This window comes from Solea senegalensis, linkage group LG14 (genome assembly GCF_019176455.1).
Source record: "Solea senegalensis isolate Sse05_10M linkage group LG14, IFAPA_SoseM_1, whole genome shotgun sequence".
Lineage (NCBI taxonomy): Eukaryota > Metazoa > Chordata > Actinopteri > Pleuronectiformes > Soleidae > Solea > Solea senegalensis.
Window position 1 is genome coordinate 24,077,381 of NC_058034.1, and position 27,755 is coordinate 24,105,135.

Below are 27,755 nucleotides of genomic sequence, written 5' to 3' on the forward strand. Positions count from 1 at the left end.
CCAACTCTGAGCTGTCAAACTCAGAACAGCTGATCAGTTCAGTTCACTCTGAGTTAAGCATGTGCGTTGAGAATGAATAAAGCCATCATCAATGGAGCTCTGATACTACGATTCACCATTGACATTTATGTTAAGAGAGGAGTCAATAAATGAACACTATTACATTTTTATACAGTGTAATTCACTCATTCATTGTTGTTTCAGGGCTGAAACGGTGACCAGCAGGTGTCACTGTTCACTTTCTGGTCCTCATGTATCTACAGCATCATGTGAATAAAAGAAGACTTTGTATATCAGTCATTTCCACAAACAAATGTTCGTTCATCATCTGCACATCATTTTATATCGATTCTGCTTTTAAAAATTATTTATTATATTATTGTCTGCTCAGTTTTCTATTTCAATTTTAACTTATTTTTATAATTGAACAGGAGTGTAATGTGTCTTGATGCAACTTGTATTTGTATAATATTTAACAAATATTATAATACTCTTTTAAACCTAATGCACAAATGTCATATTTTTGGTTATTTTTTTGCTTTATCTTATTTTGTATTTATTTTTTAAAATATCAGTGACAAAATGATTGATGGAGATCTGTAAAAAATAATAAACAAAATGCTTCATGGCTAATATTACAAATAATCAGCACCTAATACGTGGAACAAATTACAATCTGAACCTCAAATACGAGCAAATAAAGCTGTTGTGAAATGGGTTCTGTCTTTTATGTAACTTTAATTTGTAATAAATAAAGGTTAAATAAATAAATAAATAAATAAATAATGAACATGTAAAAGTTTTGTCACACTGATCATTATTACACAGCAGCCACGCCCTTTTTCATGACTCCTTCATGTTCACCTCGGAAATCTCTCGGCTGTGACAGCGCGTACCACTCACTCATTCACTCGTACAATGCGAGTGTTAATTGGAAATATGACACAAAATAAATCGTAAAAAAAAAAATGCAATCATTAGTGGCTTCATATTGATTTTAAACTACTTTATATATTTCTAATGTAACAGCACGGGCAGGATGTCGCTGCTTTGTTCGCGTGTTGACACAGTGTCGTCTATGAAATGTCCCACTCTCCCGACAGTCCATGAACGCCACCCCCTCCCCCTCCATGCTTGTGTCCAGCAGCAGCAGCGGCGGCGGCGGCAGAGCAGGAGAAGCAGGGCTAACATGGCGCTTACTGCGGACTCTGCGCACTCTGCGCCCGTGTTTTCTGTCGTGTTCTCATCACTGGCGCTTTTATTTTAACACCTGACCTTGTTAACTTCACCACACACGTCCCCCGAAGTCAAACTCAAGCGTTTGTCCGCGGAATATTCCAAATAAAGTGCCTTGTAGACTCCGGGAATCTCGCTAACTTCTAACGTTAGCAAAGAGGCAGGAGGAGGAGAAAAGAATTGGGAGATACGGAGCAACAAGAGGAGGAGGACGAGTAGGAGGTAAGTTCATTTTAATTTAAAGTGTTTAACATACACTTACTTTACTGTTAACGCGTTTTAGTCACGCTACGAGACTTTTAAAGAACTTTAATTTCTTAAAACGTTAAAGTAGCCCCTCACTAGTGAAGGTACGTTAACACAATATTCTCACGCATCGCGATGACTCGACGGTGGTGATTTTTCCATCATTATTGTTGTTAAGAAGGAGGAAAATGGTTAAGATTTTACGTGGGCAACTTGTTAATGCTGCTTAGTTTGCCAACACACAGTTGTAGGGATTTATTTTGAAGTGCCATAAGCGGGCGCCTGCGTTATCCTAGTCGTTCTTATAGTTATTAGATATAATGTTTAAAAATGAGCGACATCTTATGGAAAGACTGTAGATTGCAGCTGTAATGTTAAAGTATGTAATGTCGGGAACTTGCTAACACATTTATTTTAATATTTTCTGTAATCTGAGTTTTTTTCTACCGGATTATGAGAAGGAAATCGCTAATATTTCTTGTGAGAATGTTGTCTAGCTCGCCAATTTACAGCCCTAGTCATTTACTTTGAGCGGCCAGAAGGGGACGTCTGAATATTTTTACTATTTTCAGGAGTGTACGATTTATAGTCAACAAAGAAAAATGAGTACTTTAATTTCACACGTGTTGGGTTAAATGCTGAGTCCTGTTGAGCTTCTCTTATGAAAACTATTTTTCCCATACGTTTGAGCAACTTTAGAAAGGAATTCCAAGCACCAGAAGAATGCTGCGTTTATTTAATCCCTGTTTTCTCTCTAATCTCAGTCTTTCTCACCTGCACTGCCGTCAGTGTCATCTGTTTGTCGTGATGATCTCAGTAAAGTCACAGTTACCTGGTGTAGTCATCCACTTTAGAGAAAATTAGATCAACTATGCAACCTTCAATCCCCTTCTCTGTAATCTAACATCAGATTTAAGCTTAAACGCTGTGTGTTCAGTGAGAGCCGTCATCTCGATTGTGTGTGTGTCAGATACGACTGATTTGTGCATCAATAGGCTCAATAAATTAAGCTAAACCACTGTAATGTCTGTTGTGGAACGGCAACGACTACGATTATTTTAATTACTAAATAATCTGTTGATTATTTTCCTCCCTTGCAGTTTAGAACCAGTCTGAGAGAAAACATGGCTGCCGAGAATAACCGATTTAAGCAACTTTATGAAATGTACTGTACATATTTATCTCACTCTGAGACAGACTTTTCCAACAGGGAACTGAAGTTTGTAAACCACTCACTGGCTATTATATCAATGCCTCATACAATCACACTTTAAATGACCTGAACTATCCCATCCATCCATCATCTACCGCTTTATCCTCCACAGAGGGGGTGCTGTGCCAATCACAGCTGACATAGGGCGAGAGGCGGGGTCATACCCTGGACAGTTCGCCAGTCACACACATAGAGACAAACAACCATTCACTCACTCTCACACTCATGGTCAATTTAGTGTCCAGTTTTCACTCCAGTTTCCATATTGCATGTTTTTGGACTGTGGGAGGAAGCTGGAGAACCCAGAGAAAACCCACACACACGCATGCAAACTCCATGCAGAAAGGCCCTTGTTCCAACCGGGGCTTGAACCACTACACCAACCTTGTGGCCCCTGAACTATCCCTGAAAAATCAAAACAGTTGGCAAACTATTTGGTAACTGGTTAATAATTGGGAAATCAAATGCATTGTATTTGACTTTATGCAGATTTCCAATATGCCATTGTTTTGGGGTTTGGTCAATAACCAATACTGAGATCTTTGCAAGTTTTTCCCTGAGGTCATTAAGTCTCTACTGTCTTTTCGGGGGATCTTGGTGTGTTTGACATCTTAAAGTTGATATCAGCACTGGCTGATATTGATGTCTCTTTTTGTTGTGTTCAACATATAAATCCAAACAGCTGTGGCATTTGTATTTAGCATCATGACCTGTTTCTTGTGTCTGTGTGTTTGATTAGTGTTCCTGTCTTGACCCTGGTTTGTAGCTGATGCAGATGCGATGGCCACGGTCGAGGTATGGGAGTAACGTGACGGCTGATTCTGCTTCCGAACTAAAAAACCTCAGCTGTGCCATGTTCCTCTGCTGAAGCCGAGGGGGCAGAACACACGGAGAATGGACGAGTCAGTCTTGTTGGACTTGCTGGAGTGCCCCGTTTGTCTGGAGCGGCTAGACGCCTCGGCCAAGGTTCTTCCCTGTCAGCACACCTTCTGTCGCAGATGCCTTCAGGGAATCCTGGGCTCGCGGGGGGAGCTGCGCTGTCCCGAGTGCCGCACTTTGGTTGAGTGTGCCGTGGACGAACTCCCCAGCAACATCCTCCTCGTGCGCCTGCTGGACGGCATCAAGCAGAGGCCTCGCAGGCCTGGACCTGGACCTGGAGTCTGCACCAACGGTACGTCTGGAGCTGTGGCCAGAGCTCACGGCAGAGAGCAGGGCAACAACCGAGAGCAGAGCAACCCAGGAGCACAACCACAGAGAGCCCAGGCCAAGAGCTCACTTGTCAGGGTGAGTCTCCTCCTCTTCTCTATACCACTGCGTCTCACAGAGTATCGAAAACAACATAAATGACCAAAAATGTAGAACCAACTGAATTTGTTGATGTATGCATCACTGCGTCATTACGTTCAATGCGTCAATAAACAGGTTAAATGTTTTGGTGCGGTGTAAATGCTGAACAGGAATATTTTAGAAACCAGAGGATAAAATCCTCACACTTCAAATATACCCACCTAATATCAAAGTCTCTGTTTCTACCCGTCCACACTGAAACGCAGTTTCAAGCTTCTCCGTTTTGCTACCTCTAAATCAGCGGGTTAGCGTGGACAGGAGAGTGTTTTCAAACGTCTTAGTATGGACAGGAGAGTGTTTTCAAACGTCTTAGTATGGACAGGAGAGTGTTTTCAAACTTCTTAGTATGGACAGGAGAGTGTTTTCAAACTTCTTAGTGTGGACAGGAAAGTGTTTTCAAACTTCTTAGTATGGACAGGAGAGTGTTTTCAAACTTCTTAGTGTGGACAGGAAAGTGTTTTCAAACTTCTTAGTATGGACAGGAGAGTGTTTTCAAACTTCTTAGTGTGGATAGGGGAGCAGAATTTCTAATGTGGCCTTAGTCACGCTGACCTGGATCAGTGAGCATGAATCTGCATTTCCCATTGTTGGGGTCAGGCTGCAAACAAAACGGGAGAAAATGTGTGTGGATTAGAAAGCAGCATGTTGCATAATGGCTCTCTAATCTGCTGTGGATTAACTGTGTCATCATGGCGATGGTCCAGCAGTCGGCCGGTGGGCCAGCGTTAGTAACAGCAGTGATGGAGAACAGTTCACGACTGAGCCAATAAATGATTGTGTTCTCTGTGGAGCTGCTGACACTTTGACTGGCCCAAGTCTTTTCTTTTTACATGTGTGAATATATGTGTGCGTGTGTGAGTACGTGAGAAATACAGAGTTGTTTTAGCTGCAGCTCTGATACTGAGAGTATAGTAGAATAATAAGACTGAATAATGAGGGAACAGAGAAACAGCAGGATTATTGTTCACACAGTGATTTTTACTCAAAACTCACCTCAGATTCTCCACAGATTTCACAGCCAGACTTTTCCTAGAGTGCTGTGTTGCTATTTCAGGGTCATTTATTGCAATTTAAACAAAAAATAATCTCATCATTTGTTTTCATATTCAATTGAGAATCTTAAATTACAGTTATTTTGGGGAGCAGAATTTCTAGGTTTTTAGATGAAAATGGAGCAGTGTGGATGTGGCCTTACTCATGCTGACTAAACCTGGATCAGTGAGCATGAATCTGCGTTGGGGTCAGGCTGCAACAGAATGGGAGAAAATGTGTGTGGATTAGAAAGCAGCAGGTTGCATTAATGGCTCTCTAATCTACTGTGGATTAAAATCGTACTTCTTTATTCCCTGAGATCAGCGTCGTCTTCTATGTTTTTGATTAAGTCCCACCTGCACAGCCATGTCTATTCTTTTCTCCTCTGTCATCAGCTGAATGCCTCAGAAAAGAAGAAACCATGACATGATTCCTCAGAACAGCCTCTGAATGCACTTCAAGGTTTCACACGTACACAGTCTGAAACCACTTTTACACAGCGTGTGTGCGTGTCAGAGAGGGAGAGCGCTGCACCCCACGCTCGACAGTCGTAATTAAGCGTCTTTTCTTCTTCTCCATCAGAGATAGAACCTGGTACCGGCTGTTTTTCTTCTTCTGGTACCTGCTGTTTTTCTTCTCCATCAGAGATAGAACCTGGTACCTGCTGTTTTTCTTCTTCTTCTCCATCAGAGATAGAACCTGGTACCTGCTTTTTTCTTCTCCATCAGATAGAACCTGGTACCTGCTGTTTTTCTCTTCTGGTACCTGCTGTTTTTCTTCTTCTGATACCTGCTGTTTTTCTTCTTCTCCATCAGAGATGGAACCTGGTACCTGCTTTTCTTCTCCATCAGAGATAGAACCTGGTACCGACTGTTTTTCTTCTTCTCCATCAGAGATAGAACCTGGTACCTGCTGTTTTTGTCTTCTCCATCAGAGATAGAACCTGGCACCTGCTTTTTTCGCTTCTCCATCAGAGTTAGAACCTGGTACCTGCTGTTTTCGCCTTCTCCATCAGAGTTAGAACCTGGTACCTGCTGCTTCTTCTCCATCAGAGATAGAACCTGGTACCTGCTGTTTTTCTTCTTCTCCATCAGAGATAGAACCTGGTACCGACTGTTTTTTCTTCCATCAGAGATAGAACCTGGTACCTGTTGTTTTCGCTTCTATCAGTGATAGAACCTGGTTCCTGCTGTTTTTCGTCTTCTCCATCAGAGATAGAACCTGGTACCTGCTGTTCAGCCGATACTAACGTGATGTCATCAGACTTCTAGCCTCTGATTGGTCAGAGAGTGTTGTCACTGAAGAGTCATGAGTGCGACATCAAAGCCAACATGGTCCAACTGTAGATCAAAGTTAAAAAGACTTAAAACTCCTTAAAATATGCAAAGCAAATGTGTAAAATGTTGATATTTAACTGAGGCGTCTGGTGTGTTTAGAGACAGCACTGAAAGGCGGTCATCGTGACCACGGAAGGACTGAACCATTCTTTCAACAAATGTTTTTAATGATTCACTTTCACCCAAAACAACTGCTTTCCAAGTCACTAGTTTGTGTTTTTGTCATGTAGAAAACTTCGTCACAGCAGTTTCACACTGCCGTGCTGTGATGACTCTGCCTGCTGGAAACCTAAAGGGTTTTGGTTGGTTTGGTGAGTGATGTGGCAGAGTCATGGTCTACCTCCTCCTCCTCTTCCTCTTCCTCCTCCTGCAGCAGCAGCAGCGACTCTGTGCTCTGGCATTTCTTTGATGAGTGCAGGATAAAGGTCGCTGTGGTTCTTTTCCACTCTTTCAGCGTGGTGCTGCCTTACACGCATGTTTTGTCTTCCTCTCGCCCCCCGGTGACTCTTGTAACACAGTATTTTGTTCACACAGATTGAGAACAGATAGCTTGCTGGTGTTTTTCTTTTACGTGAGAGCTGTTAAAGCTGCTGGAGCTGTCTGTGAGTCAAAGGTCAGAGTTCACGAGTCTGAGGGAGGAAGGATTTTGTGGATGTTTTTTTATCATATCTATATACAGTACATCTGCTCTTATTATGGATATTATCATATGATGACGTGATGACCTTTAAGGCTACTGATAATCATCACATCTATTGTAATTATATCTAAAAAAAGTCACTTAGTAACACTTTATTAAACTTTTTTCTGAACTAAAATGTCGGGAAAAATTCAGCAAATTTGTTTGGGGACCTAAAATAAATATCCTGTAACCCATCTGTGGGTCCTGTCTCCTTACTTTGGGAACCATTGGATTATGAAATCAATTGTAAGTTGTAGGTCTGGACAATATATGTATATTATATTTATATATATACTCTTGCACTCTTATACTCTTCTACATATAACTCTTGTTTAACTTTAAGCCAAATTTTTATAGCAGTTTGACCACATTTATAGTCGATGCGATTTTAACACACATAATTATTCTTAGTTTTTACATATGTTGAATATTTTCATCTGTCTCCTGTCATTATATATAGACCTATATTATATAGATATAAAGTTGTCACGATACCAAAATGAGTAACCACGATACTATACCAGACAAAGTATCATGGTTCTGGGTATTATCGCGATACTGCAGCCTTTTTTTATTATTATTATTATTATTATTATTATTATCATTATGAACTGCAATGTATTATGTATATACTTTGACATCCTTTAACTCATCATTCCTCAACCTGTACACGGAGCAAATAACCCTAATATTAGCCAATGATAAAATAAACAGGGCACAATAACCTGGTATTCGACATAAATCTGGGTGACGACACTGCAGGTGTTTTATGAGGTTGGATGTGTTCCCTCCTTTGGCTCCTACAGCTTGGTGGCAGCGCCTGCACAATGGACGGCCATCGTTTATTGCTTTACCGTCTGTTTAAAGCCAATATAGTTCCAAATGTGACATTTGGAGTTTGGTTTTTTGAGCAGACAGCGGCAGACTCGCTGTTCGGGCCCGGTGCTTCTGCCATGGTGAGTGTGTTGTCTCGTGTTTGTGAATGTTAGCCGTGCGCGAGTCTGGGCGAGACAGAACTTTAGCTTGTTGTTTGTTTTGAGGCAGAGCTGTCTTCATGGAGCTCATTCCTGCCGGCAGAAACACACAAACAGCCAATCAGCTAACAGACGGGCGGACTGAGCGTGCAGAAACAGCCTATCATATCCCCGGACGTCACCAGTAACTGGCAAACAGCCAATCATTCAGCAGCTGTGTAGTTCGGTTGCAGTAGTTGCCGTGTGGGTTTGTTTACAAGGGCGTAGCATGCAGTGAGAAGGCTATGTAGCGGAAACTGATATAATATATGAAATATATAATATATATAGATATAATATCATATATGGCCCAGCTGTGAGTCAAACAGTGGTAAATTGTGTGTTTATGGACGTGTTTATTGCTCACTTCCATCACAGGGCCTCTTCACGTCTCTGCTGTGTTAATATTTAATGCTGTTGTAGCTGCAGTCTGGAGTCTAAGTAACGTTTAAAGCTCTTCTGTGTACAATAACAGCGATGTGAGACGAGCTCCCTGTCTGTGTCTGTGTGTTTACGCTGTTCTCCACTCAGCTCTGTGGGGATTTAATCAGGTTATTGTCTCGTCTTTGTTAATAAGCAGCTTATACAAGGATGATTTTCCTTTTTTTTCTAATTTTACAATAACTTCAGTAGCCACTCCCTCCCTCCTGTTGTTATTATCCTCAAAGTTTTTATTTTATTTTAACTCATGTTTATTATTTAAAAAAATGTATATTTTCAGTTATTTTCTCAATTTACAATCATAATAATAATACAACCAGTAACCAGTAAGCCCCTTTTCCACCTATGGTCTCTCCTCTCCTCCCGTGGGCAGAGTCATCACTGCACACCTGCATGAAACTGTGGTGACTTGGTTTACACGCACACACACATGGAGTGACAGTGACTTGTAAAGCAGTTGTTTTCAGTGTAACTGAATCATTAGAATCAGTTCATTAAAACTATTAGTTCAGTTGTTCCTCCACAGACTCTGACTGAAACACAGCAGCAGTGTCTGTGACGCCTCTGTTAATACTGACATTTTACTAATTTCCCTGGTAATTGTTGTTTTTGGGACTGTGAAGTCTTTTTAACTCATCTACAGTTCGCCATTGTTCGGCTTTGATTCTTGCGTTGGACATCTCTTCCTGTGACGACACTCAATTATAAAGATCAATTACAATTTTTCTGGGATTTTTCTGCTTATAACATGTGAATAATAAATCTGCTTAATAAAGAAATTATTAAAAGTTGTTTTAAATTTTTTTTTAACATTTTCTGACATTGATTGAAAACAATCGTGCGTTGCAGCGTTTGTCATGGTCAGCAGTCTTTTTGAGGTCTTTGGGCACACAACTGTGGACTAAAGCTCTAAAGTATGTTTTAAAAATACATTCTGAGTTTGTCAGAGAAGAAGAATGTTGTTTATGACTTCCTCATGTCGACCATTCTCATTAACATTCCTCCACTCCGGCCTTGTCTGAGGTTGATGATGAGTCACGCTTGTCTCTCTTTGATGACATCACATGTTTTTTTATCATTATTATTATTATTATTGTTGTTGTTACTGAAGCATTTCCTGCCAGCCCCGGCTGGTTGACCTCTGCCCTGCGCGACACAACCCCGTCATTACGTCCTCACGCATCAGCCCACACGCTGCCAAACTCATACTTGGTGTTTTTTGTGAAGGGCTTTGGTCGTTTGTTCCTGCTCAGTCTACACAGGCGCTTTTCTCCCCCTGCCTCCTCTCTGTTTCCCACGGAGGTCGACACGGAGGTCGCAACCTTTTCCACTTAGTGCATGAGCCACCTGTAATTTTCCAGACTGGAGTCTGTTAAAGGTCTAATCACATTTGGCCTGGAATATTGAACACAACAAACTACTGGCTATAAGAAATCTGTGGAATTATATTTGTATTCAAACTGCAAATAAAACACACTTTTTGTTTGCTCTGGCTCTCTCACTTGTTCTTTGTGCTGATTTTTTTTGCTATTCTGACCATGGACGGGGCTTAAGGAGCTGCCTGCTGATTGGTTACTGAGATATATTTAGTCAGCAAACGTATTTCACCAACGTACAAACACACACATTGTTAAGGAAAGGTCACATAGAGCTCATAACTGACCATTCTGACACGTCCTAATTAAAAATATTATGTCCTCCATGATACAGTCACATAGAGCGGCAGTTTATGCAGCTCGCCGCTGGCGATCAGCGGTGCTGTCCCTAAGTGTTTTTAACTGATTTACTGTTTGGCTTGATCCTTGTGTCGGACGTCTCTTTCTGTGACGGCACGCTTGCTGTTTTCCGTGCACGCTGCCATGTTGATATTGTCAGAGGACTAGTGGAGGGAGGGGGACAGGAATGGAGCAGAGGGAACAGGAGCTGAGCAAGTGAGCGCTGTAAAAAGGACAAATCAGAAACCCCCTGGAAGAAGTGGGTGTGTGTTTGCCTGTGTTTCATTTGCATGTAAAGGGACCAGGCACAAAACCGAGCGTTCTGAAAGTGGCGGTTTTGGCAGGGTTATTGAACTGCTATGGTGCTTCATCCTTATGGTATTTTGACCAAAGCATGTCACTGACATGTTCATTAGGACACCAGGGAACTATTTTAACTTGGAGAAATAGGGTATAATATGTATCCTTTAAGAGTCAGTGGTTTCCTTGTGTCTTAGCTCTCAGGGTTAGGTCTGGTTTGTTCTCTGGTCCTTTTTTTAACAACATACACATTTTTAAACTTCTATAAAATGCAAACATTCCAAATCCCCCAAATGACGTGTTTTTATTTAAAATGAGGCAGAAACAAAGTGAGTAAATTGCAGTCATTTGTGGTGACACGATCGCACAACATTTAATTTCCAGCTCCTTGGTCTCAGAGCAGCTTCAGACAAACACCTTTTTACACTTCTCACATTCCTCACTGTATATATAAACACACAGCTTGTGGTCTGTTGTTGCTTTGGGAAAATGACGGGTTTATGTCATTCCCAGGGAGAAATGGGAAAAGAGTAAAAGACTTGAATCACGCGATGAAGGTGCTGCCTGTTTTTCTTCCTGTGTGTGCATGTCGTGTGTGTGTGTGTGTGTGTGTGTGTGTCTGTCTGTCTGTCTGTGTGTGTGTGTGTGTGTGTGTGTGTGTCTGTCTGTCTGTCTGCCAGCATAGCTATCTTTGTAAGACCCGGTTTGATTTTTTTTTAACCTCTCGAGTGAGGACCTACATATTAGTGACACATGGTCTGTGTGCGTGTGTGTATAATAAAATGTTCATGTCTTTATCTCACTTTTACACAGACTTTTCCTTGTGTAAACCGAAGTTTGTAAAGCACTCACTCTCCCACACCAAAGTCCAGAGGAAAAATCACAGCAGCTGCTGGTCCTCTGCTACCTCGTGTGGTCACTGTGTCACTGAGGTCAATCTGAGTTGTATTTCTAACACTGAAGTGACAAAATTAGACATTTGAACGTAGTGATGGAGGCAGCAGTGGATCAACAACTGCTGAGAATCACTGATTTTCTCTGTGGACTTTAGTGTGGGAGAGTGAGTGTTTACAAACATCAATTTCCTTGTGTATAAATGAGATTAAGTGTCAAACAAGTTCTTCATATAGCGTAGACTTTAAAGCTGCAGTATGTAACTGTATTGTATGTATTGTTACTGTTCTGTTTTTGTTTTTCCTGGACAGAACCAATGTAAGGCAGTTAGTTTGAAGCGTTTATCCCGTCAAACTGCTGAATGACTGGATTTAATTTCTCAGTAGAATTCACTTCTGAAACACTTTCCAAACTGGCTTAATGTTGCTGTTGTCTCGACATGAAACAAATCACTTCCTGTGTGCAGGAAGGAGCTGACATCGAATATCTTTGAATCATACAGACATTTATTTGTATTTAAACGTACATTTTGGCTAAACATCATCTTCAGTCCTGGACACAGATGTCCCTGCAGATTATCTGCACCTCAGGGTCTCAAAGACAACAGGAATCTCTTCAGCACATGGAGGAGAAACAGTAAATCTATACGCGGCTTACAAATCAAATCAGTTCCAGAACAACCTCAGTGCGATCACACAGCAGAGGGCGTGCCTCAGGAGAAGCCGTTAAAAGTTGTGATGTCAGAGGTCAAACAACTGAAAACGAGACTCCCCGCACATCATGATTCTGTCTCAGGGACGGGAACTGAACACTTAACATGTCTGCATTCAGACCAATCACAGCAGAGGTCAGAGGTCAAACTGCTCTTTGGAGGAGGAGGAGGAGGAGGAGGCAAATGTTGTCAAGCAGCTGTCAAAACAGTTAAAATAATAAATTCCACTCGTAACACCCATAAAACAATTTGGTGTTGATACATGACATCAGAGGGGGGAGGGGTCACTGACATCAGAAGGAGTCGCCCGAGTTTTGACACTTTTAAAAAGGAGTAATTATTAATTGAATCGACCACTTATTTTTGTTTTATTATTTTTGTTCAGAAACTTTATGAGCGCTGCTTAGTCTGTAAAGGTTGATTAAAAAACTACCTCCTGTGTTTTTATATGTATATTTATACTGTCAAATGAAACCAGTGCATTTCAGGGCAGACTAGAGCCGCAACTAACGATTATTTTCATAATCGATTCATAGTCGATTATTTTTTTGATGAATGGTTTGGTCCATTATCTGAAGAAAATATCAGAAAACCTTAACAAATGTTGATCAGTGTTCGTCAAACGCGGAAACGATGATGATCTCAAATGTCAAAATGATGAACTTTTAATGATTTCTTTGTTATCAGAGCATATAAATGAAGAAAATATTCACATTTAATAAGCTGAAACAATCAGAAAAAAACTTCAAAACGATGAATCGATTATCAAAATAGTTGTCGATTCATAGTTCAATCGATTAATCATTTTAGCTCTAGGGCAGAAGGCATTAGATTAGCAGATTAGACACACCATCATTTCATGGATTATTTATATATTAGAGGTCGACTGATGCAGGTTTTTCTTTGCCTGATGCCAACTGTTTTATTTTGGTCCATATATTTTCTTTTTCTCCTCCATCTGATATGATATAACATTTTAATGGTAACAAATAATGCAAATGTTTTGTACTTAATCTGCTTAATCTGTAACACTAATGCGCTGTCTCTACAATCCACATTTTACGCTGCAGTGCAATTATGTGATATTTTCAAAGATTATTAGGTATAAGCTAATAAAAACAATCAAGTTTCGCAGAACAAAAATGCATGATTTTTAATAATTGACTGATTGATTAATGATAATACACTATTTATGACAATTTAATATTACATTGCATGTCATTTAGCTGACACTTTTATCCAAAGCGACTTACAAGGGAATTGAGTACAACCTGCCAGGGGTGGGGTTGAACTTGTGACCATGAAGTCGTTTGCACACAGGGTACCGGTCTTAACCACTGAGCCACTCCACTCCACCATGTTGTGCTTGTTTATTGGCCCAACTGATTACAGCTGCAACTTGCAGTTATTTTCATAATCGATTCATCTGTTGGTTAGTTTCTCCTAGGGGTGTGTGATATTGATGAAAATCAATATCCCGATATTTTTTGGGATTTTGCCAGTAACGATAATTTGTGATATTATGCAATCCTCAAAAATGTGTTTGTAAAAGCATGGAAGGCCTGTTGTACCAGCTTCCCTTGTTAATATTATATTAAATGTTAATGATAATATTGTCAAAAACAACTTATTTATTAACTTAAACTTACTATTATATATTGCACAATGAGCAACAAAACTATCATGAAAGCATTTTAAACTAATGTAAACAATACTCATCATATTTGAAGTACAAGGCATTAACATGAGAATGTGAACACACACGTGTGTGAGTGTGTTTCCTTGTCGTGCGTTACCTGGCCATTCGTGGTTGACCGCTGACTGCCAAAGCTTTTCATATTCGGTGCGCTGGTTCATTCCCAGATGGTGAAACAAATTTGTTGTTGAGTCTTTGACGGCAACAGCTTTACCGCATAGTTTACAGAGTGACGTCAGTGTTTTTGAAGCCAAACCACCTCCACGCGAGACAGGAGGATCCATGTTTAGCTATTAAATAACAACGTAGATTCTGAGGCTGGTAGAGATTGTGTTTGTTCACTCGTGTTTAACTTCAGTCATACTTGCAGCTCATGCAGTGAATGTGTGGCCTCTCAAAAAGGCGAGGCTAACCGTTTGATTGGTTCTTGCAAAATGATTTCGACATACTTGATATTGTGATTTCGCACATTGTTAAAACAACAATTTAGATACTATCGTAGACAATATATATCGCACACCCCTAGTTTCTCCCTTAATCGATGAATTGATGATTTTCTCGAACGTCTTATTTTTGAACCAGTTTTAATAATTTCTTTATTTTATGGCGCAGAGAAAGCAGAAAATATTCACATTTAAGAAGCCTAAAAAGCAGAAAACTTGTTTTAAGCGGCTATTTAATTCTAATATTAAACCATAGCTCTTTTTGTTTTTAGATCAGCAGAAAGAATCTGTGTCAATGATTAGAAAAAACACACATGATGTTTTTAAATTTAAAGGAACAGCAGAGTCTGGACCACACACAGGTGTGGTAGCACTGCGTCACAGACAGGCAGGAGGTGACATATGGACAGAGGAGGCGGAGCCTGGAGGTGTGGGCCTTTGGCAAACGTGGTGGTATTTTTGGTCGTTGGACCACCCAGAGTTTAAATAATAAACAAATGTTAACACAAAGCCTTTTACACTGTACGGTGAACTGTAACGTGTTCACTACTTTACACACACACGCACACACACATAGAAGTGGAGAATGCCTTGATGTAAAGATACGAAACAAGGCTTTGAAACAAGATAGGATTCCTGCAGCGGAGTCTGACCTGAGGCGTTCAAACGCTGAGGCGTGTCCTGACACGACCGTGAGCATCAGCACCACAACTCACACTCACACACACACATCTCACTTACCTTACAACATCTAACATGTTATAGACAGAAATGAAACACAGATGTGTGCAGATAAGTTCTGCATGTAGTGATTATCGTAATAAAAGTTAATCTCCCAATCATTTTCGTGGTTAGTCTCTAATGTCTGTGAAAGGTTGGGGCTGCAGCGATGCTGGGTGCTAAACCGCTTCCTACCAAAACGTTTTTTATTATAATGTGAATTTATTTATTACCAGACAACCCATGGCCAAGCGGAATGGATTTGGGGTTGTAACTTATCAAGGGTTTCCTGCTCAGATCCAAGGACGGGTCAGGGACCGGTCAGGGACGCTGAAGACCATCTACCATTTACATCAGCACTTTAGATAAACAAAGATCATACAAACATCATTAGGAACAATAATAGAAACATGTACAGCAACATAAAATTAATTAAATGAAGGAAAGACAGAGAAGACTGAGCTAAACCTGATTGGGAGCTCATTCGAGAGTTGCACGATACTCACGGTACCCACGGTGCCAAATCGTGACGGTTCCTACTATACTAGAAATTCTACACGACGGTATAACCGTGGATTACTATACTACCGGTGCCAGTTTTTGCTACATAGCGGCCGCCTCTACTCTCCTCCCGGCTTCTCACTGCATGCTACTCCCTTGTAAACAAACCCACATTGTAACTACTATAACCGAACAACACAGCTGCTGAATGATTGGCTGTTTGCTTGTTACTGGTGACGTTTGGGGATATGATAGGCTGTTTCTGCGGGCTCGGTCCGCCCGTCTGTTAGCTGATTGGCTGTTTGTGTGTTTCTGCCGGCAAGAACAAACTCCATGAAGACAGCTCCGCTTCGATAGAAATTCGTTTCAAAACAAACAACAAAAACAAAAACATTTTTAAAAAATCACTCTCTTTAACCTGCCAAGTCTCCATGTCTGGAGCAGATTTTATTCTATGTTAGTGCCTTTTATGTCATATTTAGACTTTATTCATATACAAATGATTTACATATTTACGTTGTGTTTGTGTTGTTTGTGCACTTTAGTTGTTGTTCTGCACAGCTGTGCTGGCAGCGTGGGAATGGATGTGAAAGTGTCTCAAATACTGGTATATAAATGTTTGCTCGGTGCTGGGCTAATTTAAAGGCTGTAAAAACATCACTTGATTTATCAATAAAATTCCCGCCTCCGTTGCTTTAAACACAGATGAGTCATCATTTGTAGTTAAATATTGGCGTTTGTGCAGACTGCAGCAGAGCAGAGCAGAGCAGGTGGCTGCCCCTGAATGAACGAGGAGAAACAAAAGAGCTGCAGACACTGCACGCTTTCACCAGCACACTGGAGACTAATGTGAGCCAACGCTTAGTATTCAGCTCATATTGACTTCACTGCTCAATGGATACTGTGACATTAGTGAGCTAATCCCTCTGTAGCTTAGATACAGACTGACTTCCTCTGGGCATCACCTCTCCTTACTGATAATCCACAGTATTAAATAAACATGAACCCTGAATCTCTGAAAATGTTGTCCATTTTTCTGATTATGCCGATAGTTGTACGTCTTATTTCAGTTCACGTCTCGTCTTTGGATCTTTTATAACATTTTTTTGTCAATATTTTCAAACACTTAGAGGCCAATAAAATATTGATTCAATCATTCAAAAATATTGTTTTATAATACACTTGTTCTTTGCGCTGTGGTTTTTTGTTTGTGGGCGGGCCTTGGGAAGCTGCCTGCTACAGGCTTGTAGTCGCTGTCCGTCTGGAACTTCGACAACATAATTGTAAATGTCTAACGTTTATAAGCTGCCAGACGTTAGATATTTACAATTATTTTGGAGAAACTGGAGACTTGGAGAAAACTTGGGGAATGGGTTCCAGATGGACAGTGACTCCTGGACTTCTGGTTCATTGAGCTGTCAAATTTACAAAAAAATCAATCATGAAAATTAAAGGACGTACAACAAAATAACCAATAAAGGTATATTTTTTAAATGTACACAACCTGTTTAGTGGGTGATGCTGTGTTTTATCTCACACAGTCTGTGAAATGTGAGTGAGTTCCTGTGAGATCTATTGTTTAGCCCGGCATATAAACTGAGTTTTTTCCGGTCAGACTGTGAGTGATTTCATGGCCACCCAGCACCAGCTTTTTAAACTCAGCCAGGTAAAAGAAAAACCCACACGAACGAGCCCAGTGTTTTCTGTGGAGACCCAGGTCTTAACTCCTGCATCCATAAAACACACGCGAGCCTCATGGAAACCATCAGCACTTCACTCTCATTCACTCATCTATGAAGTTATGAGGGAAGGGTTTATAGTCCTCACCACCTTCACACAGAATCTTCCGTCTACTTCCTTTCTTCAACTTTTTCACTTCCGATACGACTGATATTGCAGCCTTGAGTATTGGCCGATACTGATATTGATCTGATACGATATCAGCATGAATCATACATATTTGAATGACTCATTTTGTAGTGTGGAATGTTAGAATAGGCTTGATCAAGTGATATTATTTAAACAGAGAACACTAGTCAGCAGTAGGTATGAGAAAAACTGACCCATTATTAACCAATGGTTACATCAATTTTAACCTTCATCATAAGAATATTCTATTTTTTGCTATGTTAATTTCATACAGTCTATGGTTCATTTCATCAGGAGGAAAGTACCAAGTGCTAATGGGGGTGTTTTCAGAGCAGCCGTTTTTCACAGGTAACAGCGTGTCTTCAGAGAACCCCCCCCTTGTTTTCACTATTTTGGATTAGCCCAACCCACACAGGGTGAGTGACTCGTCCCGCAGGTAAACCCGGAGCCCGGGGACCGGCCCCGCAGACGTACTTAGCTCTGTGTGTGGAGCTTCAGGACACATTTGACACACACAAAGCTTTTTTATATATATTTTATATATACACATATATGTGTATATATGTATATACTGTATATAATGATGTATATAATTAACAAACATAGGCTGTTGAAAGTCGACAGGTGGCGTTGGTTTATGAAATAATGTTGTTTTAGCAGGTCTCCTCAGGATGAGCTAGCGTAGTGCTAACGGCTAACTCGCACTTGCTGTGTGGCTTCGTAGCCTCTGATTTCAGAGGTTAAAGAAACATGTTTACTTCTGAAGTTGCAGTAGCACACACACGCTGTTGTCGTGATCATGTGATCTACATACATCCAACACGCAGAGCCCATGTGATCACAACGGGCACTGCTGGATAGAATTGCTGGAGCAGAATGGACTGTTGTAACGGAGCGCTTATATCTGAGATTTTAGTGGCAGTCTGATATAATCCGATACTCGTTTTTTGGCTGATATCGGACTGATATCAGATATCAATATTGGATCTGGACATCCCTAGTGGAGTCGGTTATTTAGACATCAATTCTGTCCGCACCCGCCCACTGCTCCATTCACCCCCAGAAATTACTACTAAGACAGCTACTAAAACTACTAAACTACCACTAAAATGATTTAATACAATAATCAATTTTTTTGTCTTTAAAGCTCTTTGTTTCACCTCAGTGTGACAGAAAAGAAAAGAACAAATCATCTCCTCGCTGATTAACAACAACATGAGTTCTCATCAGGGTTATGAGAGCAGAGAAGTTAAAGATTTAAACACAGAGTTGAACTCACTGCTCCTGAAAGAACTCAAGTTTATTTGAGTTTACAGAACTCAGCTGTGTCTGCTGGTGGATTATTAAACCACACTCCAGCATAGAGAGGCTGAGTGAACGTGGTCTGGACTCTGTGGAGCAGAGTTATGTTGTCTGAGACTCTGTAGAGGACAGAACACCTGCTCTGTGGTCCAGGTGAACTCTGACTCTAGAGGACAAATCATCTGAGACTTTAGTGATGATGCTGTTTTGTCAAAAACTACAACTGTTTTGGTTACACTTTAAAGCCCAAGATTTGTCATTGAACCCAAATTGACATTCATCTCAATCTGATCTGCTGATGTTCTTGTACGTCACTGCTTCAGTTCAGCTTCTCTCTTCTTCACCTCAGTGATCTCCTGCTGAAGCTTCTCCTCAGTGTCTCTGACTCGTCTCACCTCAGTTTCCTGTTTGGATCTGATCTGCTGCTTCACGTCAAAGCTTCTCCTCTGCAGGAGGCATGTCATCTCAGTGAAGCTCTCGTCTGTGTCCTTCACGGCTTTATCAGCAGAGAGAGAGAGTCTTCCTCTCCTGTTGAAGCACCTTCATGTCTCTGTCCTGAAGTCTCTGCTGGACTTCTTCTCGACTCAGATCCAGCTCTCTCTGCTTGTGCGTCCTCTCTGCTGCAGCTGAGACGGTGTCGAGGTCTTTATGTTCGTCCATGGAGCAGAGATAACAGATGCACTGCTGATCAGTGCGGCAGAACATCTTCATCACCTTGTCATGAAGAGGGCAGATGTTCTCCTGGAGGTTCTTGGACGGCTCCACCAGCTTGTGTTTCTTAAATTCAGGTCATTGGTGATGAGGCTGGAGATGTTCCTCACAGTAAGAGGCCAAACAAACCAAACAGGACTTGAGAGCTTTCAGTTTCCTGACAGTGCAGACATCACAGTCCAGAGTCCACATCTTCAGCTCCAGCAGGGCAGTGATCAGCAGGAGCAGTGTGGAGTCCAGTCTTCTTCAGATCCTCCACTAAATCTTCTAACATGGTGCTTTTCATCAGTTTAGGCCTCGGTGTGAAGATCTCTCTACACTGATGGCAGCTGTAGATCTTCTTCTTCTCCTCTGTGTCCCAGTGGTCTTTAGTACAGTTCATACAGAAGCTGTGTCCACAGGTAAGAGTCACAGGATCCTTCAGAAAATCCAAAGATGGGACAAAAGAGGGTTTCTCTCTGCAGCTGAAATGTGAGCTCAGTGTGGAGCAGTCTAAAGGTCAAACCACTCCCACTATGACATGGAGTGAACTGCTGAGTCACCTTCACTGATCACAGATAAACAGACAAACCTGTTTGTCCTCCTGAGAGACAATCATGACACCAAAGTGTCCGAAATATTTCTGGTTCTACACTTCTTCCTGTTACCTACCTGTTATCTTAATGACGACTAACACTAATAATAACATAAAAAATAATAATAATGATTTAGATTTATAAAGCACCTTTCATGAAACCCAAGGTCGCTATACAGTTGAAAACATAAAAAGACAGATCAAAAACACAAACACTAATAAACTAACAATCAGGTGGCAAACACTTGCAGGAACACTTGCAGATTTAAATGACTCCCGAGTTGGTGCACGGTGAACAGCCAGAGGGACCGAGTTCCAGAGGGTTGGAGCAGCGACACTGAAAGCCCTGTTGCCAAAGCTTTGCCTGCAGGTGTGGAGAACAGAGAGGAGGCCGAGGTCAGCAGACCACAAGTTTCCGGGACGGTGCACATGGAGGAGGTTGGACAGATAATGTGGAGCAAGTGAATGGAGAGACTTGTAGCAAAGGAGGAGACGCTTAATGGTGATCCGGATGTTAACGGAGAGCTAGTGCAGGTGATGTGTTGCCAAGGTTTGGTCCGAGTGAGAACCCTAGCAGCAGAGTTCTGGACGTGTTGGAGCCTATCCAGGGTTTTCTTCGGGACCCCAAACAAGACGGCATTACAGTAGTCTAGGCGTGATGTAATGATGGAATGGCTGAGGGTCTCCGCGACAGAATCAGAGAGCGATGGCCGGAGTCGGGAGATATTTTTGAGATGGAAAAATGCAGATTTTGTGACAGATTTTGTATGTGTCGAATGATAGAGCCCAAGTTGACACCCAGGTTGCAAACCTCCGTGAACAGTGAAGTGTTGATGTCGTCAATAGAGAGGACCAGATCTCCCACCTTGTTGAAGAGAGACTTTGGACCGACCACAATCAACTCTGTCTTCCGGGTGTTTAGTTGGGGCAGGTTAGAGGTCAAACAAGATTTTATTTCCTATCAACTTTAATAGTTGATAAGTGATTGTGGAAGGAGCTGAGTGGATGGCAATGTGCTGAGATAGAGTTGAGTATCATCAGAATAGCAGTGGAAGTTTAGACCATAGTGGCGAATAATCTGTCTAAGCGGGAGCATTTATATGGAGAAGAGGAGAGGGCCAAGGATAGAACCTTGTGGCACACCGTGGTTGACTGGGGTAGGGTAGAAGCATGAACCAGAATAAATAAACCAGTATTGGGAGCCCCGGTGAATGTACCGGGGTCTTCGGTGGAGTCAAAGAGATCTGAAAACACCAACGGAGTCCGGTGTTGAATCTGTGACGTTCTGAGGAGGTGTATTGGATCCTCCCCATTATCCAGAAAGGACAGTAGCAGTTGGTGGCTAACGCTACCACTGGGGGTAATCAGCCAAAACTTCCCCAAAGTCACATGAATCCCTGTGGTCTGGATCACCAGACGTCATGAAGGCAGTGGTGGCCCTCAGAAGAGCCAGCAGCCAGCCCGCAGGTAGCAAATTAAAACAAGATTTCTGATTGTTTAAGCTTCTTAAATGTGAGTATTTTCTTCATCAAGAATCTGATATTTTATGGACCAAACGATTAATTGAGAAAATAATCGACAGATGAATCGATTATGAAAATAATCCTTAGTTGCAGCTCTACCCGACTCCCATCGTTGTGTTTTCTCCTCTTACTTTAGTTCCTGGTTCATACGCTGCCGTCTTTGTTTTGGTTGTGTTGTGAGTGTTGCATGATAGGATTACGTGACAGGTGACGGCTCATTAACTTCACTGCACAGTACCTTTACCCAGGATTGGGACGCTGAAAGTCTTGGTCTGCTAAGAGTCACAGCACTGTCAAGAGAACCATAAATAACCAAAACAATGCTCCTACAGTATGTGGTGTTTCCATAGAAACCAGAGAGTGCATATTTTTCTTTTGTCACAGAGTGAGGAGGGAAACAACAGCTCCAGAGGAGTCAAAGGTGTTTGGGAGGTTTTACTGTGACAACATCAGCTGCTCAGCTCAGCATCCACTTCTCCTGACTTATACTCACCATCATGTTTAACCTACACACCTAAAAATAATACTAACAATTACACTCAATACTGGTTAAAAATGTTTTTCATGTGTTGACACAAACAAATCTCTATATAGCCGCGTATTTGAGGTGTTTCACAGGATAAATAAATATAAGGAGTACTAGCCCTAACGAAAGATCAGATCAGAATCTCAGTTGATGAAAGGCGGGGTCTCACCATGTGTATATATGTGTGTGTGTATGTATATATATATATATATATATATGTATATATATATATATATATATATATATATATATATATATATATATATATATATATATATATATATATATATATATATACATATTATGGCATGCCGTTCAGGAAATTAATCTTTGAATATATTGAATGAAACTCTGAATATATGGAATGAAACCTTGAATATATGGAATGAAAAACTGAATATATTGAATGAAACTCTGAATATAATATATGGAATGAAACCTTGAATATATGGAATGGAACTTTGAATATATTGAATGAAACCTTGAATATATGAAATTAAACTTTGAATATATTGAATGAAACTCTGAATATATGGAATGAAACTCTGAATATATGGAATGAAACTCTGTATATATGGAATGAAACCTTGAATATATTGAATGAAACTCTGAATATATGGAATGAAACCTTGAATATATGGAATGGAACTTTGAATATATTGAATGAAACTCTGAATATATGGAATGAAACTCTGAATATATGGAATGAAACTTGACTAATGTCAGACTTCAAGGCAGTGCCTGCGACCATCTTGTGTAACGAGTGGATGCTGCATCAAAAAATGACAGTCACAATGAGTCAGGCCGCTCGCAATCTCGTTGCAGCAATATTAAACAGGCCATGATTAACACACTGGCGAATGCGTGTGTGTTCCAAAATCCTCCCGATACCCCTGCCCAATGCAGTTCTTCTGACGAAGAAGTTTGCTCCCTTTTTAACCGTGGCAGACCTAATGGCACTGCGCACTGACGCGGCACTTCTCTGGGACTGGAGAAGCAGCTGCGGCTACAGAGATTTCGGAGAAGTGCCGCGTAAGAGTGCAATGCCATTACGCACGGCCATTCACTGTGGGGCGGAGATTGTACACATGGGCCGTGAAGTCTGACGTCAGTCAAATTTCATTCCATATATTCAAGGTTTCATTCCATATATTCAGAGTTTCATTCAATATATTCAAAGTTTCATTCAATATACTCAAGGTTTCATTGCATATATTCAGCGTTTCATTCAATATATTCAAGGTTTCATTCCATATATTCAAGGTTTCATTCCATATGTTCAGCGTTTCATTCAATATATTCAAGGTTTCATTCCATATATTCAGTTTCATTCAATATATTCAATATATTCAAAGATTAATTTCCTGAATGGTTATGCCATAATATATATAGTACAATTTGACCACATTTGTAGTCAATGTCACATAAATATCCTTGTTTTAACATTAAAAAGCCAAAGAGAGCCTCTGTCGTCTCCTCTCCAGCAGACGGCTGGTTCTCCTTTATGCAGGTCCACTGCAGCCACAACAGCACCGTTTCCATGGATACAAACCGGATATTAACCCCCACAGTCACCACTCAGCTCAGGTTTTGCCCTGAGTCAGTGTCTCTCTCTCCCTTGATGTTAAGCCGAGTGAAACATGAAAATCTAACTGTGCTGTGACAGCCGCTCTTTCATGAGGCCAGTGTAGGGAGATCAAACTCCGGCTGAGGGGAAACAGGGAAATGCTACTTTTACTTTATTCTGAGTTATAATCTAATAGGAAAGATGTAATGTTTTCTGCACAGTGCTGTGTACATTCACTCACCCATGTAAATTATGTAACAGTGCTGATTTTTGGACAGTGAGGGATAGTTCAGGTTTATTTAAGTCAGGTTTATGGAAAACCTGATATCCACAAAGAAAAGTCAGTCTTAGGTCACTGAAAGCAGTTGTTTCTGAAAACTGTGGCCAAAGTGTAGATCTTTATCTCACTGTTGTAAACCACTCACTCTCCCACACCAAAGTCCACAGAGAAAACCAGTGATTTTAATGTCACACACACAGGAGTTGTTGATCCACTGCTGCCTCCGTCACTAAGTTCAAATGTCTTATTTTGTCACTTCAGTGTTTGAAACCCAACGTTCAGATTGAACTCAGTGACACAAAGTGACCACACCACACGAGGCAGCAGAGGAGCAGCAGATCCTGTGTCCCTGCAGCTAAAATCACTGATTTTCTCTGTGGACTTTGGTGTGGAAGAGTGAGTGGTTAGCTTATATTTGTGTTGGTTTCATCACAGTTACTCACTGTGCTGAAACTAAACCTGAACTTTCACTCCAACAAACAAAACCAAAGCAAAAAAATAGCTAAGCTTTCCCTTTAATTTGCATTTTCATCGGGAAGCTCTGTGCCAGGACTGTGTGGATCTGGGCCAAAGTTTTTCCCCCTGAAGGGAGGCACAGATTCAATGCCCCCCACCCCCCAACAGAGACAGAGAGCGATTGGCTCTGTGTGATTCTCTGCAGCAGGGTAATGTCACCCTGGCTCAACATCACGGCTTGTTCTGTACTTTTATTCTCTTCAGAGCCTTTAAACGGTTCATTAGCCTTTAAAAGGCTCAGCTTTAACTCCACCCCCTTATCCCCCACTGGCTCACTTGTTTTTGGAATCACCTTGTCGACTCTGCAGTTTCACCTCCACAGCTGAGTTTGATGTGTTTGTGATTCTGATCACTGAAGGATGTCTAAGAGTAGTAACACACACGCACACACACACACTCTGAAAGGAGGACATTGATGCGTCTCCCTGTGAATGGGTGTCTTTTAGGACTGGAGGCTAAAACAGACCCAGATACTAAACCGTCCTCTGCAGGATAAAAACCATGCTCTTCATCATCATCACACTGAAACCAGTTGAGATTGTTTTCACACACCTTCTTAATCCAGTCCTAGTCTGTTTGTTTGTGGACGTGTGAATGAGCAACAGAGAGAGAAATGAACTCCGGTCCGTCTAAAAACGTAAGGAAGTGGACTACACTTCACTGCACTGCAGGGCATTGTGGGTAATCGTAACCAGAAACAGAAGAAACACTTTTCTTCTTCATCATCTCGTGATTCTTGACGCGGTGCCACCTCAGGCGAGGAGGGGAACACGTTATTTAAAAGGTTTGGTGAGCAACTGAATGTTCAACAGTTGTAGTGAGTCTACAGGATTATTAGGTGTGAAAGTGACCTTGGTTGCCATGGTTACTGTGAGTTGGCAGCAGCTTCAGGTTTTTTCTCCTCTGACACTTGTGCAGGACGTCACACTGGTGGGCGTGGCCAAGTCCTCGATTCCACCTAACCCAAGATCACAAACTAGTTAACTAGTTAGTTCTGTGTTAACCCTAACCCGAGATCACAAACTAGTTAACTAGTTAGTTCGGTGTTAACTCTAACCCAATATCACAAACTAGTTAACTGGTTAGTTCTGTTTTAACTCTAGTGTTTTGATGACACAACTATGAAATCTGTCCGTTGTCTCTGTGTCTGCAGACCGTGCCTCAGCTGCCTTGTGCTAAAGCTCTGTACAACTACGATGGCAAGGAACCAGGTGACCTCAAGTTCACCAAGGGTGACATCATCATCCTGCGCCGGCAAGTGGACGAGAACTGGTTCCACGGCGAGATGGGCGGAGTCCACGGCTTCTTCCCCACCAACTTTGTCCAGGTCCTCAAACCGCTGCCTCAGCCGCCACCTCAGTGCAAAGCTCTGTACGACTTTGAGCTCAAAGACAAAGAGGCCGACAAGGACTGTCTGCCCTTCTCCAAGGTGAGTGAACGCCGCAGCACACACACATACATACACACAGGAGAAGATTCCTGATGAACAGCTGTGATCTGGGATCAACTGTGATGAATTCTGTCAGTTTTAAAAATCTTTCCTTGGAATCAAATGTTGAAACAAACTCAATTATAATGGGATCACTATTTATTCTGGTTGTAAAGGAGAGGAAACACTGTGGTAAACACGGTTTCCAACAAACTTTCTAAAGAATAGAAACTTTAGTTTGGGAAGTTTGGGAATATTCCACATTGGAAAATTATTCATACTTCAGTTATGACCAATCATTTACAAATTCCCACGAGTCCTTGAAATCCTTGAAAGTTTGTGAAAATAAACACGGGTCATTGAATGGGCCAGAGTTTAATATTTAAGCTAATATTTAATGGCGGACAGACATTTTTATTGTTTTTTTGGGAGATTTTGGCTTGAATAAAAACCTTGCGGAGGTTGAGGAACATCATTTAACGGGTAACATTCTCCCTCTCTCTCTCTGTTTCTGAATTTCCAGGACGACATCCTGACTGTGATCCGCAGAGTGGATGAAAACTGGGCAGAGGGAATGCTGGGAGATAAAATTGGAATTTTCCCCATCTCGTATGTGGAGGTAAGAACTCTTTAATTATGAAGCAAATATGTCATGAAGGTCATTTGTGTCCCTCTGAGCGTACGCTTTCATTCTTTTCATATTTCTGCAATTCTAAGGAATTTATAGTCCTAGTGTGAATGTTTTAGAAAATATAAATAACATCAAATAAAATCTGCACTGGGGATGAGGTAAATTGGACACTCTAAATTGACCATAGGTGTGAGTGTGAGAGTGAATAGTGTGACCCCGCCTATCGCCCTATGTCAGCTGAGATTGGCCTCACCGCGTCTCCTGAAGCAGCGTTCTGCCTCACCGCGTCTCCTGAAGCAGCGTTCTGCCTCACCGTGTCTCCTGAAGCAGCGTCCTGCCTCACCTCGTCTCCTGAAGCAGCGTTCTGCCTCACCTCGTCTCCTGAAGCAGCGTCCTGCCTCACCCCTCTTACATCAGGAGATAAATAATCAGCGTCTTCCTCTCTTCTTCTCTCACAGTTCAACTCAGCAGCTCGTCAGCTCATTGAGTTAGACAAACCCTCAGACTCTGGTGGAGACTCTGGTGAGGGGGCCTCCTCCTCCTCCTCATCGGGGCCCCAGAGCAATGGCGCCCAGCGAGCAGGGGAGAAGAAGAACAGTAAGAAGCGACATTCCTTCACCTCTCTCACCATGTCTCACAAGCCCATGCCAGCTCCGCCCCCTCAGCGTCACTCCATGGAGATCAGTGGGCCGGTCCTCATCAGCTCCAGCAACCCGACGGCAGCCGCACGCATCGGAGAGATGAGCGGGGGTCTGTCCTGCAGCGCGCCTTCACAGGTGATACTGACTCTCACTGTAACACACACTGTAACACACACTTTTCCTGCAACAACCATGAGGTTTGTAAAGCGCTCACTTTGACACACACACACACACACTGCTACCTCCATCACTAAGTTCAAATGTGTTATTTTGTCACTTCAGTGTTTGAAATCAATTCAGATTGACCTCAGTGACACAAAGTGACCACACGAGGCAGCAGAGGAGCAGCAGCTGCTGTGTTTTCTCTTTTCTCTGAGTGGTTTTCAAACTTCAGTTTCCTTTAGTAAAAAGTGTCTTAATGGTTCTGATAGTCATGTAATCATCTTCAGAAGATGGCTTAGTTTTTCTAAGGTGGCTTCATTTGTTTTCAGTGATACCGAGCCCATTGAAATCATTTTTGGAGTTTGAAAGTGAGTTAAGGAGTCGACCAACAACTCCTTTGTGTTATGAGCTAAAACCACAGGTTTTTTTATTGGACTCTCTTCCCTGTTGCTTCTCCTCACTGGAGTTTGTAGGTTTACTAACTCTGACTTTGTGT

At 41.6% G+C, this 27,755-nt stretch overlaps 1 protein-coding gene across 3 annotated transcripts in view; it reads left to right on the forward strand.

The window, feature by feature from the left end:
* The first annotated feature begins 1,156 nt into the window (after nucleotides 1–1,156).
* The window catches only part of sh3rf1 (SH3 domain containing ring finger 1), a 35,208-nt gene continuing 8,609 nt past the window's right edge, over nucleotides 1,157–27,755 (forward strand). For 2 of the 3 annotated variants that reach the window (XR_006361741.1, XM_044044166.1), the window contains exons 1-5: nucleotides 1,157–1,458; nucleotides 3,435–3,979; nucleotides 25,550–25,825; nucleotides 26,349–26,444; nucleotides 26,915–27,232. Coding sequence is in view for 2 of the 3 variants with exons in the window: in XM_044044166.1 (XP_043900101.1) it covers nucleotides 3,590–3,979; nucleotides 25,550–25,825; nucleotides 26,349–26,444; nucleotides 26,915–27,232 (1,080 nt within the window). In the remaining variant the exon portion in view is untranslated. The remainder of the gene's footprint in view (nucleotides 1,459–3,434; nucleotides 3,980–25,549; nucleotides 25,826–26,348; nucleotides 26,445–26,914; nucleotides 27,233–27,755) is intronic. The other variant, XM_044044167.1, reaches the window with a different exon arrangement.